The sequence below is a fragment of the Aotus nancymaae genome, unplaced genomic scaffold (assembly GCF_030222135.1).
Source record: "Aotus nancymaae isolate 86718 unplaced genomic scaffold, 86718_ANA_hifiasm-v0.15.2.pri h1tg000008l, whole genome shotgun sequence".
Classification (NCBI taxonomy): Eukaryota; Metazoa; Chordata; class Mammalia; order Primates; family Aotidae; genus Aotus; species Aotus nancymaae.
In genome coordinates, this window is record NW_026988419.1 from 58,942,390 (window position 1) to 58,957,632 (window position 15,243).

A 15,243-nucleotide genomic window follows, 5' to 3' on the forward strand; every position below is an offset into this window, starting at 1 on the left:
AGTTTCACCATATTGGGCAGGCTGGTCTCAAACTCCTGACCTCAGGTGATCCACCCACCTTGGCCTCCCTAAGTGCTGGGCTTACAGGCATGAGCCACAGTGCCCAGCCTCACTTGTAATTTTGATTGTAATTATTTTAAACTCATAAATTAATCTGGGAAAGTAGTTAGCTTTATAATATGCTGTTTCCTCATCTAGAAATATTTCTCATCTTTTTAATTAATTTTTTATTTTATTGTATGCATATAATAGTTTCAGTTTTGAAGCATTTGTTAATTATGCATTCTTAGTAGTATATAATTCTTGCATACAACAATTTGGACAGATTTTAAGTAATTTTGGAAGGTCACATACAACAGTAAGCAAATAAATAATAATAGCATAAAGTAATCCACCTCCAATTTTGAGAAAGATTGCTTCTATTGTAGAAAGAAATTGTTAGCATATAATGTAAAATAAGAGTCTAGAATTCTGTTAAGCACTTTAAGCTTTTCAGTTGCATATACTACTCCTATTTTATTAAACAGTATTTATTTGGGAAAGCTTTTCTTTTCTATACCTAAAAGTTCTGCAGTTTGTTGGTCTTTAGGTTATGATGTAACAGGTTCTCAAGCCTTTTTAATTTTTGTGTGGTAAAATGCATCTTTGCATAAGAGTGAAATTGGGCTAGCTTAAAAGGATCCATAAACTTTCTTTTAATTTTAAGTGAGAATCTTTTAAACATCTGCTAAATTTAATGTGGCAGTTTGATAATCTGATATTATATACCACCTGTTCATTTTCATCCATTTTCCCATGAATATTTCATTTGTTTATCCAGTTAGTTTTTTTAACTGTTTTAATCCAGACATTGGGATATAATGATAAGCAAGATGTCATTCCTGTGGAAGCTTCTTCCAGGCACTAACGATATAGAGGATTAATTAGAGGAACATAAAATTGGAGAAGATTGAATAGTTACAGGCAGTTGCCATAGGGGTGGTAAAGGGGAAGTGGAGTTAGAGTCATTAGAACTTAGTGCCAATTAAATATGGGGTGCGTAAGAGAAATGGCCTTGGGATGTCCTCAAATTCCTAGCTTATTTATTCATTATGCTTTTATTGGGGAACTATTAATTTTAGGCATTATGTTTCAGCCATGGTGTAAATGTAGGACGATATAAGAAATAAGCTACATCAAGACTTAGATTTTAGAGGGGAAAGTATTAGCTTGGTCCGTTGCTTTTCATGTCAGAAACAGCAATTACTTTGGCACCAACCTAATAGAATGGTTGTGACTGAGGTGGGAGTGTGTGTATAGAAAGATTATGAGTTCACTTTCAGACCTGTTGAGCTGCCTGGCTGTTGGATATACAAGTGGAAATAATGGATATTCAGATAAGGAGTTCAAGAGAGTCATGGCTGGACATACAGATTTGGGAGTCATCAGTGTATAGCTGGCAGTTGAAATCATGGATTAGAAAGTCTTTCAAAAAGAGTCCTTATGAGAAAAGAAAGGGAGAATTGGAATCTTGAGGAATAATAGTATTTTTGGTTAGTCAGAGGAAGATGAACCTGTGAAGAAGACTAAAGTGGAGTAATCAGAGAGATAGACGGGAACTTGGGACAGTGTTTCACAAAAGCCAAGACAGTTTTCCAGGTAGAATGTTCAACTATACCTAAAGTCAAGTCAAGGGTCAGTAAGATAAGGATTTAAAATGGTGACTAAATTTTGTAATTAGGGTATCATTATTGATTGTGTGAAACTATTTCTGTGGAGAATTTGAATAACTGAAATGGTGTGACCCCTACACATTTTTTTTTTTAAACCTCAGCCTTGCAGAGAGGCTAGAAAAACTTGAAAGACAACATGAGGATTCATAGCATTAATGAAGGGTTACCCTTGAAGAGGAAAACAAGTACACTAAGGAATATTTATAGAAATTGGAGAAATTCAAAGAGCTGTCTTCCTCTGTCAGCTAAAAGTTTCTCAGCAGCAGGAGCTGATTTACTCACCAATGTGTTTAGTGCCTGACCTGTAGTAAGTAATCAGTAAATATTTGCTGAATGATCAAGCCTAGTAAAAGAGTTAAACAGTTTTGCTAATCCCAAGTCTAAAGTGTAGGTTCAGAATTTAGCCAGTTCTGGAGCTTAAGATTTACTTTTGTTCTCTGTCATTAAAAATTAAACCTGTAGTCAAAAAATTAACCTTCTAAAGGCATTTGAAAAATTATTTTAGAATAAGCTCTGCTTTATGATATAGTCTATATTTTTCATAGCACTGCACATCCCTAAGGTTTAGTACTGTGTCCTTTATCATGTACTTTTTAGAATTTATTTTTTGTAGAGATGGGAGCTCACTCTGTTGCCCAGGAGGGTCTCAAACTCCTGGTCTCAAGTGACTCTCCCACCTCAGCCTCCCATGCCTGTTGGGATTATAGGCATGAGACACCACATCTGTCCCTATTATAGTGTATTTTAAGTTCTGCTTTGGTTATTTTCTTTTTGAAACTTTGCAAATGTTAAAGATTTTATTTGAATTTTGTTAGTTATAAAGTTGAAATATTTTATTTTATTTTATTATTAATTTTGAGACAGGGTCTCACTTTTTCGCCCAGGCTGGAATGCAGCGGCACAATCACAGCCCTCTGCAGCCTCAACCTCCTGGGTTCAAGCAATCCTCCCCGCTCAGCTTTCCAAGTAGGCACACACCACCAAGCCCTGCCAAATTTTTGTATTTTTTGTAGAGGCAGGTTTTCACCATGTTGTGAGTCTGGTCACAAACTTTTCAGGCGATCTGCCTGCCTCAGCCTCACAAAGTACTAGGATTACAGGCATGAGCCACTGTGCCCAGCTGAAACAACATTTTAATAAGAGAAATTCACCATACCTTTTCAACATGAATTGATTTGTAAACTGTACCTATCTTTTTGTAATAATGTGAAACTTACTTATTTGTTAGTGCTAAGTTTGTGATAAGTATCCTATAAGCCACTCCATTTGTAGTGAAACTAATTCTTTCATTATCTATTTAATGCTTTATTTAATTTCTGTAATCTAAGGGATCAGACTCATAATCAAGTTAATGTATCCTGATTGTTTACTTTGATAACACAACACATTTTCTGTGTATTTTTTTTCATGTTAGAGTCAAGAGAATATGAGTTTAATAAAATGTAAATTTTGGCAAAATATGACACCTTTTTTTTTTAATTTTTTGGTTGTTTATTAAAGTTTTTATTTCTGTTCCATAGATATATATGTGACATATAAAATACATTAGAAATAGAAGATATACAATACTATCTAAAGTGACTACATTTTTCTTTTAGGCTGGGAAATGAAGAACAACAGCCTGAGGTTCCAATTCTTTATCATGATGTAACATCCCTTTTGCTCATCCAGATCTTAATGATGCCACAACCCTTACGCAAAGGTATGTCTTTTTAATTCAGATTCTATGATTATATACTATATGTTTTGAATATTGTAGAAATTATAGAGACAAATAGGCTGAGTGTGGTGGCTCATGCTTGTAATCCCAGCACTTTGGGAGGCTTAGGCAAGCAGATTGCTTGAGCCCAGGAGCTTGAGACCAGCCTGGGCAATAGAGTGAGATGCTGTCTCAAAAAGAGAAAGAGAAGTAAATATAGCAGTAAGTCTGATGGATATTTTTTGTGGTAATAACAGACAATGTTTTTTCTTTTATTAGTAAATAGTAATTGTAGCTAAAAATAGGACAGTGAAAAAGTGTTTTTTAAAATTCTTGTAGGTCTGTTCTTTTCAGTGTTTTAGTCACTAAGAAGTAAAGACATGGGGAAAACACTGTGAAAATGGTTTAAAAAATTGAAGTGATGATACAAATAAAAATTTGAAAAATAGAGCAACTGTCAGCCTTAGTGCCTTTACCCTATCTGTATGCATACATATTTTGATATAGTAGTAATTGTAGTTATTGAAAATACAGTCTCATTTTAAGTTAGTATTAATATAACACTATTATATTAACAACATTAGTATTATATTAGCAACATTTTAATTAATGCTCCTTGGACTTTGTAGTTTTCACTCGAAGACAACATTTAAAATATTCTATCAGATAGTTAACATCTTCTGTATTAGAAAACTAGTTTTATTTTGTTTAACTATTAAAAGTTACAGTAGAATGAACATCTATGGGTGTATAAAAGCCTTATTCCTGAGGAAGACATTGTTTGTATAAACTCTAGCTTGATCTTTGATAAATCCTTTTACCCAAAGGTATGAAATAATCATTTAAACATATATATATAGGCAAATTATGATATTTCATGCAAATTATGACATTCTGTAAAAAGTAAAACATTATCATTAATAAACAAGCATAATTATAATAGCACTGAGTTTTGAACTAATATTTTTTAATCGTGAAATTCACGTAAAACTTACTATTGAAGGAATTTAAAAATGTACAACTGAAGTGTCATTTAATATTGTTACAGAACATTTTCATCAGCCTCAAAGGAAACTGTATGCCTATAAGCAGTCACTTTCTTATTTTCTCCTTCTTCTTTAAATAACATATTTAAATATTTTGAAGAACCCCTGGAAACCACTAATCTGATTTCTGTCTTCATGGATTTACCTATACTGGATATTTCATATTAATGAAATTATACATTATATTGCATTTTGAGTCTGGCTTCTTTCACTTAGCATGTTTTCAAGGTTTATCCATGTTATAGCATGTATTAGTACTTCATTTATCTTGATGGCTTAGTAATATTCCATTGTATGGATGTACAACATTTTGTTCATCCATTCATCAGTTGATGGGCATTTGGGTTATTACCACCTTTTGGCTATTGTGAATAGTGCTGCCATGAACATTCATATAGAAGTTTTTGTTTGAGGACAGGCATGGTGGATCACTTGAGGCCAGGAGCTCACAATCAGCCTGTCTCTGCTAAAAATACAAAAATTAGCCTGGGATGGTGGCACACACCTGTAATTCCAGCTACTTGGAAGGCTAAGGCATGAGAACCTCTTGAACCCGGGAGGTGGAGGTTGCAGTGAGCTGAGATCACACTACTGCACTCCAGCCTGGGTGACAGAGTGAGACTTTGTCTCAAAAAAAAAAAAAAAAAAAAAGTTTTTTTTTTTAAGCACGTTTTTTCTTTTTTGGGGGATGTATAGCTAGAAGTAGAATTGCTGGATCATATGGTAATTCTGTTTAACTTCTCAAGGTAATTACATATTTAACTGTAAAACTTTAGATATTTTTGAATGTTACTTTTTTGGGGGTTAGGCTGTGTCTACTAATTTAATCATTTGTGTTTATAGAGCTTAAAAATTAAACCTGTTAAATAGTCTCATGAAAATTAATCTCTTTGTAAAATTAGTTTCAAATTCTTTAGGCTTTTTGTGTCACTTTGGTTAGTTTTTCTTAGTCTAGGGAAACAGTTGCCTTGGATCATGCTGGTTTACTCCTGATTGTACTCTTCTAATCATATTAGTAGCATTACATTTTGAAATATTTTTAAAATTACTTTGTTTTATTATGTCTTCAAAATATTTAAATATTTTATTTAAATATACCTTTTACTTATAAGCTTTGTTATTACATAAACCTGAAAAGCTAAAAGAGAAGGAAACTTGGCATAGAGAAGGAATTTTGTTTCTATAATCAATATTTAATCTAAAGAGAAAAATATTTTAGTTAAGAGTAAAGGACCTGTTGTGTCAGTGTCTGAAAGCTATAACTGGTGCGTCATCCTTCTTGTCAGAAGTCACTGTTGGCACTGGCTTTCAACAGAAGGCAAAGTTCATGTTGAAAAAGGATACAATACACGAATAAACCAAACCCAGTAAATTTAATTCAGTAGAAACAGAGTCAAGAAACTGTATTCTAAAGTGAGTCAAGAAAACTGATATACTTAATAATGGCTAAATAAATAGAATAAATTTAGGAAATCATCAATGTAAAAATGTATAATATTGTAAATAATCATGCCTTAAAGTAATTTCATTAAAGAAGAGTTTCTTGGTGAACAAATTTAATAAGGAAATTTCATAAATTCATTGCCTAATTCAAGAAATACTTAATAAGTACCTACTGTGTGTCAGGTTGCTATGCTTCTTTGCCAAGTGCTGGAGACATAAAGATGACTAAAACATGGACTTTGCCCTTGGGGAACCAAATAACTAGGTATTTAGCAGTCACTACATTTACCTGTAGTTAGAATTGCTTTTTAAACTTGTGCATTATATGATTTCTTAAAATTTTACAATAATTTAAGATAGGATTATCTTGAGATTGGATTATACTGCTGCTGTCAAACACATTATGTAATATTTTACTAGCTGTCATGGTGGTGATGAATTCCTCTTAGAATTTAGGGTCAGACAAAAAAATGCCATTCTTGTTATTTTTTTTAGTCTTTCACACTTTGAGAACTGGATAGAGGCCTTTAATTGCTAGGAAGTTCAGAGCTTAATTATGTTAATTTTCCACAGACAGGTTTTTTTTGAGGGGAGGTAGAGAGTTGACTAGGGGAGATAGAGTTGTTAATATGAATTTTTCTTCTCCACTTCCTTTTAATGTAAGAGTTAATAGTTGGTGGTCTTTTTTGTGACAGTGTTTTTATTATAAGCTGTTTTTATTATAAAAATATGTATTTGTATAACTGTTTAAGTTATTGGTTGTTATTAGAAGAGAAAAGAAGAAGAAGGAAAATTGTACTGTTTAGACTTACTAGAATGTTAAATGCTTCCTATGGTTTTATCTGAAAAATATGTGGGTGCAGAAACCTACCTACATACCTCTTAAATTTTTTAATGCTTAGCATTGTTACCAGGCTAAAAGACCTTTCTATGCCACTTATCTCATCAGAAGCTCAAATTAAGTATATTAAAAACAAGTTTTTTTCCTTGATCTCTTATGTTCTTGGATCTTATCTTTCATAATACCCATCACAACCGTGGCCTCTAAAGAATAAACTCAGAAGTAGCTATCACTGTTTTCAGGTATTTGTATTTAGTTCTTTATGTACAAGAGGAAAGATTTATAACTTAGGATCAGATTTGGCTATATATAATAGAAAAGAAATCAAAATAACACAGTAGCTTAAATTAGATACTGCTTGTTTTTTTTTTTTTTTTTTTTCCATGTAGAAAGAAGTATGAAAGTTAGGCAGGCCAGATGCTTCTACTTCACAGCACCGCATTCTTTATGGTATGGCTCTCATCTCCCTGTGACAAGGTAGCTGCCAGAGTTCCAGTTATCGCAGTCTAGTTTAAGGCAGCAGGAAGAGAGTTAAGAAAGGAATTTCACATTCTTTTTTAAGAAGCCCTCTTAGAAGATTCACAGAAAATTTACAATTATTATCTCTCAGGCTAAAATAGTTTCTTCTTTTTGAACCCCCAGGATTTAAGACATAAAATCATCATCCTTTATAGGGAATGTGTTAGTTTATTTTCATGCTGCTGATAAAGACATACCTGAGACTGGGCAATTTGCAAAAGGAAGAATTAGTGGACTCACAGTTCCATGTGACTGGGAGGTCTCACAGTCATGGCAAAAGGCAAAAGACACGTCTCACATGGTGGCAGACAAGAGAATGATAACCAAGTGAAAAGGGCTTCCCCTCATAAAACCATTAGATCTCATGACTTATTGACTACCATGAGAACAGTGTTGGGGGAGCCGCCCCCATGATTCATTTATCTCCCACTGGGTCCCTCCCACAACATGAGGGAATTATGGAAGCTACAATTCAACATGAGATTTGGGTGGGGAGACAACCAAACCATATCAGGGAGGGTCAGTTACCCAGGTTTGGATCGTGTTGCTGTTTTTGAGGGACTTTACAAATATGTTCTTAACCATGCTTTGTAGGATACAGACTCCAAGATTCTATAGAGCATCTGGGACCAGTGATTATAGAATATCTCTGCTTCCAAGATTTCCATAAGCAGGGCCCACAAAGGAGAGCTTTAATGCTGCTTATTATTTTCCATTGACTTTAAGAAAGAAAATATCTCAAAGTTTTGCTTTGTTTTAAACCAAGGGCTTTAAAAATGAACTATTTATTTACAAGCATACATTACAGTAAACAGCAGAGTTTAATGAACCTCCCTCCCCCCGCCCAATGAACTCATGGCCAGTCTTGTTTTATTTATATCCTCACTTATTCCTTCCTCCCTCCCACCTGTGGTTATTTTGAAGCAAATTCCAGATTGCGTATCATTTTATCTATAAAGTCTTCAGTATGTATCTCTAAACGATAAGGATTCTTTCAATAAACATAAGCATAATGTGAATACAGTTAAAAATGAATAATTATGCCTAAATATCCGTAAATATCCCATCAGTCCATCAGTGTTCATATTGCTTCTTGTAAATGATTTTTTTTTTTTTTTTTTGAGACAGAATCTCGCTCTGTTGCCCAGGCTGGAGTGCAGTGTCGCAATATCTTGGCTCACTGCAACCTCCACTTCCTGGGTTCCAGTGATTTTCCTGCCTCAGCCTCCTGAGTAGCTCGGATTACAGGTGCCCGCCACCACACCTAGCTAATTTTTGTATTTTTAGTAGAGACTGGATTTCACCATGTTGGCCAGGTTGGTCTCGAACATCTGACCTCATGATCCACTTGCCTCGCCCTCCCAAAGTGTTGCGATTACAGGGATGAGCCACTGTGCCAGGCCTGTAAATGATTTTTTTATAGTTGGTTTATTTGACTTAGGATCCAAAAAAGATCCATACATTGGATTTGGTTGTTACATTTCTTTTAAGTCTGTGGGTTGCTTCCTTCCTCCTACCTCCTTGCATTTTATTTGTTGAAGAATATGGGTCTTTTTTCCTTTAGAACTTCCTATAGTCTCTGTTTTGCTGGTTGTACCCCAACAATATCATTTAAATAACATGTTCTTCTGTCCCTGTGTGTGCCAGTTTGGCAGATACATTTAGATGGAATTAGTTTCTTATTTCTTTTTGCAAAAATACTTCATGAATAATGTTAAGTACTTTTATCAGGAGATATAATTTCCAGTTGTTTCTCTTTATGTGACAGTAGAAGCTTTTGATTATTCTCTAGATTTATTCCTTAATTATTTCATTTGTTAAGTGGAATTCTTAAAACTAAAATGTTTTCCTATTTGTTTTTCCTTTTTGTTCACACATTGGTAAAGTTGATATAGGAAAGGCAGGTTAAATGCTTGATTTTATTTACCAGTTCAGAAAAAATGACCTTTTTTTAGCATTCTCCAAAGATGATTGCTTTTTTTTTAGTATTATGAATTCTTGGATTTTAATATATTTAATGTCTTTCAATCTCATAGTAAAATAATAACTATTTAAACACTTTAGGTTGGCTTGTATCCTATTGTTATAACCCCAACAATCTTTGATAGCTTCTTCAGACCAAGGCTTTATTTTTTTAAATTTTGGGGGGATAGGGTCTTGTTCTGTTGCCCAGGCTGGAGTACAGTAGTGCAGTCATAACTCATTGCAGCCTTGATCTTCTGGGCTCAAGCAGTCCTTCTGCCTCAGACGCCTGTGTAGTTGAGACCACAGGTGCACACCACCATATTTGACTAATTTTATTTTTTGTAGAGATGAGGGGGCCTCACTTTGTTGCCCAGGCTGGTTTCGAACTCAAGGCTCAAGGAATCCACCTGCATTGGCCTCCAGAAGTTCTGGAATTACAGGCATGAGCTACTGTGCCAGCCTAAGACCAAGGCTTTTTAAAATGTGGTTCCAGAGTTTATTAATAGTCTTCAAGAAATCCACAAATCTCCTAAAATTGTGAAGAAAAAATATTATATGTATATGTGCATTTTTTTCTGAGTAGTTTCATAGCTCTTAACAGATTTTCAAAAGGATTTTGATCTCTAAAATTTAGTTACTTATATATTATCCTAGGGACTCCTGGCCATAGGCAAATATAATTTGTAGAATCAGCAGATTACAGTGGGATGAGAAATGAGAAAGAAGTGAGAGAATTGAGACATTGAACAGAGAGATATTCCAGGAGAGAATGGAGGAATAGAACAGAAGTCATATATGATGTACAGTAGTCCCGCTTACCCCCTTTCACTTTCTATGGTTTTAGTTACCAGTGGTCAACTTTGGTCCAAAAGAGTAAATGGAAAATTCCAGAAATAAACAATTTATGCATTTTAAGTTGCATGCCATTCTGAGTACTACAGTGAAATCTCGTGCTGCCTTGTCCCTTTCTCTCTGGGAAGTGAAATCATCTCTTTGTTTAGTATATCCACAATGTAGATGCTACCCGCCCCATTAGTCATTTAGTAGCCATCTGGACTGTCAGAACAACTATTGTGGTATCACAGTGCTTATGTTCAAGCAGCTCTTATTTTACTTAATAATGGCCCCAAAGCACAAGACTAGTGATGGTGGTGAGAAATAAAAATAAAATCTTAAGCTCCCCAACTGAATAGAAACTCATCTTGGCCACGGAAACCCCAGAGCAACCTTAAAAACTGAGTTCCCAGCCATGAGGATGGGAGGTCATTCACACCTCAGTGTGCCCCTCCCTTATTAACCTTTAATCTGAATTATTTTCTAAGGTATAAGCAGAAAGCAGCTCTAGAAAACAAGAAACAAAGGGCTCATTCTTTAATCACATTTAGCCAGTCATCTGGGGTTACAACCAAACTCCCCTCTCCCTCTTTGGAGCATCGCAATACATCCCTACCCCAAAACTGACCAGCATCTCTGGACTGGTTTTGGCCAACTCATGAAGGAAGTTCAGTGAGGGTTTTTAATGTCTTCTTCTAATTCACCTTCTAACGTCAGAGGGCCAAAACCTCCACCCTGGAATCATGCTATTGCCACCATTTTTTGAACACATAACCCATGAAGAGACATGAGGCTAAATTGCGTATGTGCCTGTTTCTCCTTTCATAAATACTCTTGACTCTTCCTATAGCCTATCGAATATGTACATTGAGCCATTCTGTTCAGCATAAATTCCAGACCTCCCTCAAAGAACTTGCTCTTGGCTTATGCTAGAGGCTGTGATTCCCACCTTGCTGATGGTTAGCCTGCAGGATGCAACCTTTTATGAGAAATAAAGCTCTCCTTTCCAAACTTGTAAACCTTGTGATTCTTCAGTTGACACTGGCAATTTGGATATGCCAAAGAGAAACTAAAGTTCTTTCTTTTAAGTGAAAAGGTGAAAGTTCCTGACTTAATAAGAAAAGGAAAAAAATTGTATGCTGAGGTAACTAAGATCTTTGGTAAGAATGAGTCTTCTATCCATGAAATTATGAAGAAGGAAAAAAAATTTGCACTAGTTTCACAATCACACCTTAAATAGCAAAAGTTATGGCCATAGTACAGTAAGATATTTTGAGAGAAAGATCACATTTTCATAATTTTTATTATATTATTATAGTTGTTCTATTTTATTATTATTGTTAATGTCTTATTGTGCCTAATTTATAAATTAAACTTTATCATAGTTATGTATGTACAGTTGACCCTTGAACAACACAGAAGCTAAGGGTGTGATCCCCCTTTACTTCTCTAGTTCCTAACCCCCTCCACCATGCAGTTGAGTATCTGCACGTAATTTTTGACTTCCCAAAAACTTAACTACTAATAGCCTGTTGTTGACCGGAAGCCTTACCAATAGCACAGTCAATTAACACATAATTTGTGTGTTATATGTATTATGTACTTTATTCTCACGATAAAGTAAGCTAGAGAAAAGAAAACATTAAGAAAATCATAAGAAAGAGAAAATATATTTACTATTCATTAAGTGGAAGTGGCTCATCCTAGAAATATTCATCTTTGTCATCTTTATGTTGAATAGGCTGAGGAAGAAGAGGAAGAGGAAGGGTTGGTCTTGTTGTCTCAAGGGTGGCAGAAGTGGAGGAAAATCGTTGTATGAGTAGACCTGCACAGTTCAAACCCATCTTGTTACATAGTATTGCAGATATAGGGTTCAGAACTATCTGCAATTGCAGACATCCTCTGGGGTCTTGGAGTGTATCTCCTGAGGATAAGGGGGGATTACTATTACAAAGGGGTTATTTTTTGTTTTTAAGATAGGAGAATTATGAGCATGTTTAAATGTTTGCCATTTCTCCATTCTTTACTTAATAACTCATGATGGTCCTTTACCTTATGTTGCCATTTCCTAGAAGCCTTTCTATTGGTTCTTCTCATTTCCATAATAACTTGTCTTTGATTCTGTTTTGATACTTGTCTGACTTGTCTGATTTTCTTTAATATCTCCCTCTCCAGACTGTCAGTTCCTCCAAGACTAGCACCATCTTAAGTGTATCCCTAATGCCTACCTGGTATATCACATGTTCAATAAATGCTTTAGGGATGCAATGGGTGTGTTAAAAATACAGTAGTCTTATTTTCTGGTAAATTGCTTATTTTGTTTTAAAATTCAAGAAATCTATTACTTTCATTTGAATCTTTAACACTTATATTGTGATCACGTCTATATAATTTTTTTAGAGTGTTGGCAGTTTATTGGATTCAGAATTCAGTTGTCTGAAGTACACTCAAAGGACCAGCATTAACTACCCTATTAGTTGTTAGATGAACTTGGTATCTTTTCTTGGTTCTGTGTTGATTAAGGCAAATGAAGTCTTATAAACTGTTTAGATTCTTCACTCATCAAAAAGAAAATAGACTTGAGTTTATCACACAGAAAAGCACAACACAAATTGATTTTTCTTGTAGACTAGACTTTTTGGAGAAAGTCAGAGCACATGTAGTTAGTAACTCTAAATGATAAAAGGTAAGACTAAGACGATTTGATGTCTGCATATGGTATATGCAACGTGCACAAAACATTTTAATGGTGATAGGAACAGAATAAAATGTCTAATACCTTCTTCAGATCATGTCCTGTTTACTTGTGTGCTCTTCCCCTAGGGATTTTGTTATTTTAGATATACTCTACCTGGTCTTAAAAGAAACTACAGATAGTTTACTTCTAGGGCATTTCAAGTAAGTATTGATGTTCCTTTGTTCAACCTCAGGTATTTTGATAGTTTTTTGTTGTTGTTGTTGTTGTTTTTAAACACATTGACTTAGAGTAGATGTCCAATCCTTTTTTCTTCTTTTTAAGTTTTGATAATTGTATTTGAAGGTCTTTGTTCTCTGTTTTAATGTTGGTAGTTAGCAGTCTGTTGGCCTAATATAAACCTCATGTGAGAGATTCCTTGTTTTTCTAGGTCCCTAAAAGATGTTGGTCTTACACATGGCAAGCATTCAATAAACAAGTATTTGTTAAATGAACAAGTGAATGTGAGAACTTATGCTTAAGCTTTGACTTTAAATTGCCAGTTAACAAACAATCATCTATTGGTATCCACGGGAGACTGGTTCCAGGACCCCCTGCCAATACCAAAATCCACAGGTGCTCAAGTCCCTTTCATAAAATGGTGTAGTATTTGCATATAACCTACACATATCTTCTCATATACTTTAAATCGTCTCTTGATTACTTAGAATACCTAATACAATATAAATGTTACATAAATAGTTGTTATACTGTATTGTGTAGGGCATAATGAGAAGAGGAAAAAGTCTGTACATATTCAGTACAGACACAACCATCCATTTTCTTTTCTTCCAAATACTTTTGATCCATGATTGGTCGAATCCATGGATAAGGAACCTACAGGTACAAAGCGCTGACTGTATTTTTTTAAATGATGATAATCAAGACAGACTAATGAACTAAAACCAAAAAGTAGTAGTTTTCTACAATGAAAAGCTAAAACTATAGTGGCTATTGTTTCTTTTGGTACATTATTTCTATTTTATTATTTTATTTTGCTTTTTATAGTGTATTGTATTTTTTTTTTTTTTTTTTGGGAGACAGAATTTCACTCTTGTTGCCCAAGCTAGAGTACAATGGCACCATCTTAGCTGACTGCAACCTCTACCTCCTGGGTTCAAGCGATTTTCCTGCCTCAGCCTTCCAAATAGCTAGGATTACAGGTACCTACCACCATGCCTAGCTAGTTTTTTGTATTTTTAGTTGAGATGAGGTTTCACCATGTTGGCCAGGCTGGTCTCGAACTCCTGACCTCTGGTGATCCACCTACTTCAGCCTCGCAAAGTGCTGGGATTACAGGCGTGACCCACTGTGCCCGGCCACATTACTTCTTTTTAGTAAAAGAAAAATATATGTGTGTATAGTTTAAGAAGAAGCTATACATGAGTGATGTTTTTACACAATATTAATGACTCTCTGGTTAGGATGTTTTTGTTTGTGCATAATAGACAAATTCTGTCATGTCTGTCACTTATTAAAATATGTAATTAAATGATGGAAATACTTTACTTTGATGGCACTATCCTTTCCTGGTTCTTTTATCTCTTTTTGTACTCATTTTCAGGCTCTTTTTAAATTTCTTCTTACTCTTACCATTCTTTGAATTGTTCTTCAATACCTGTCCTTTTCCTTAACAATTTTATCTTCTTTCCCATAACTTTAACTACACCTATTTTCTGAAGATTCCCAAATCTTTAACTTTAGACTACAACTCTCCAGTGAGTTCTGGACTTGAATTTTTAGACATGCCTCAAACTCAGTATATATAATGTTAATATTCCTTCTATCCACGTCTACTCTCATCCTCTCTTTTACTTTTTAGTCAATGCTACTACCATCTATGAGATACCACCATCACCCTCTACCTCCAGAGGTCCACCAAATCCTGTAATTTCTGTCATCTAAATATTTCTCTAACTTGACTCATTCTGATGGTTGACTCATTGTTCTTCCTTTGTTCTGAGCATCCTGAAACTATATGGAGGTTCCTTAAAAAACTGAAATAGAACTACTGTGTGATCCAGTAGTCCCACTTACGGGTGTATATCCTAAGGAAATAAAAGAAGTATCTCAAAGAGATATCTGCACTCCAGTCCCATGTTCATTGCAGCTTTCATCACAATAGCCAAGATATGGAAACAACCCAAGTGTCTGTCAGTGGATGAATTAATAAAGAAAATGTGGCATATTAGTACACTGGGATATTATTTAGCCTTAAAAAAAGGAAATCTTGCCATTTGTGACAGTGTGGATGAACCCATGGGACATTGTGCTAAATGAAATAAACCACTCACAGAGAGAGAACTACTGCTTGATCTCACTTATATGTGGAATCTAAACAAGTCAAAATAGAGAGTAGGAGGTTCACATGGGACAGGGAGTTGGGGAAAATGGGAAGATGTTGGTCAAAGAGTATGCACTTTCAGTTATAAGATGAGTAAGTTCTGGAG

At 34.8% G+C, this 15,243-nt stretch overlaps 1 protein-coding gene across 8 annotated transcripts in view; it reads left to right on the forward strand.

The window, feature by feature from the left end:
• The window catches only part of UBR3 (ubiquitin protein ligase E3 component n-recognin 3), a 254,046-nt gene that overhangs the window by 213,403 nt on the left and 25,400 nt on the right, over nt 1-15,243 (forward strand). For all 8 annotated transcript variants that reach the window (XR_010341473.1, XM_064373357.1, XM_064373358.1 and 5 more), the window contains one exon: nt 3,311-3,414. Coding sequence is in view for 7 of the 8 variants with exons in the window: in XM_064373357.1 (XP_064229427.1) it covers nt 3,311-3,414 (104 nt within the window). In the remaining variant the exon portion in view is untranslated. The remainder of the gene's footprint in view (nt 1-3,310; nt 3,415-15,243) is intronic.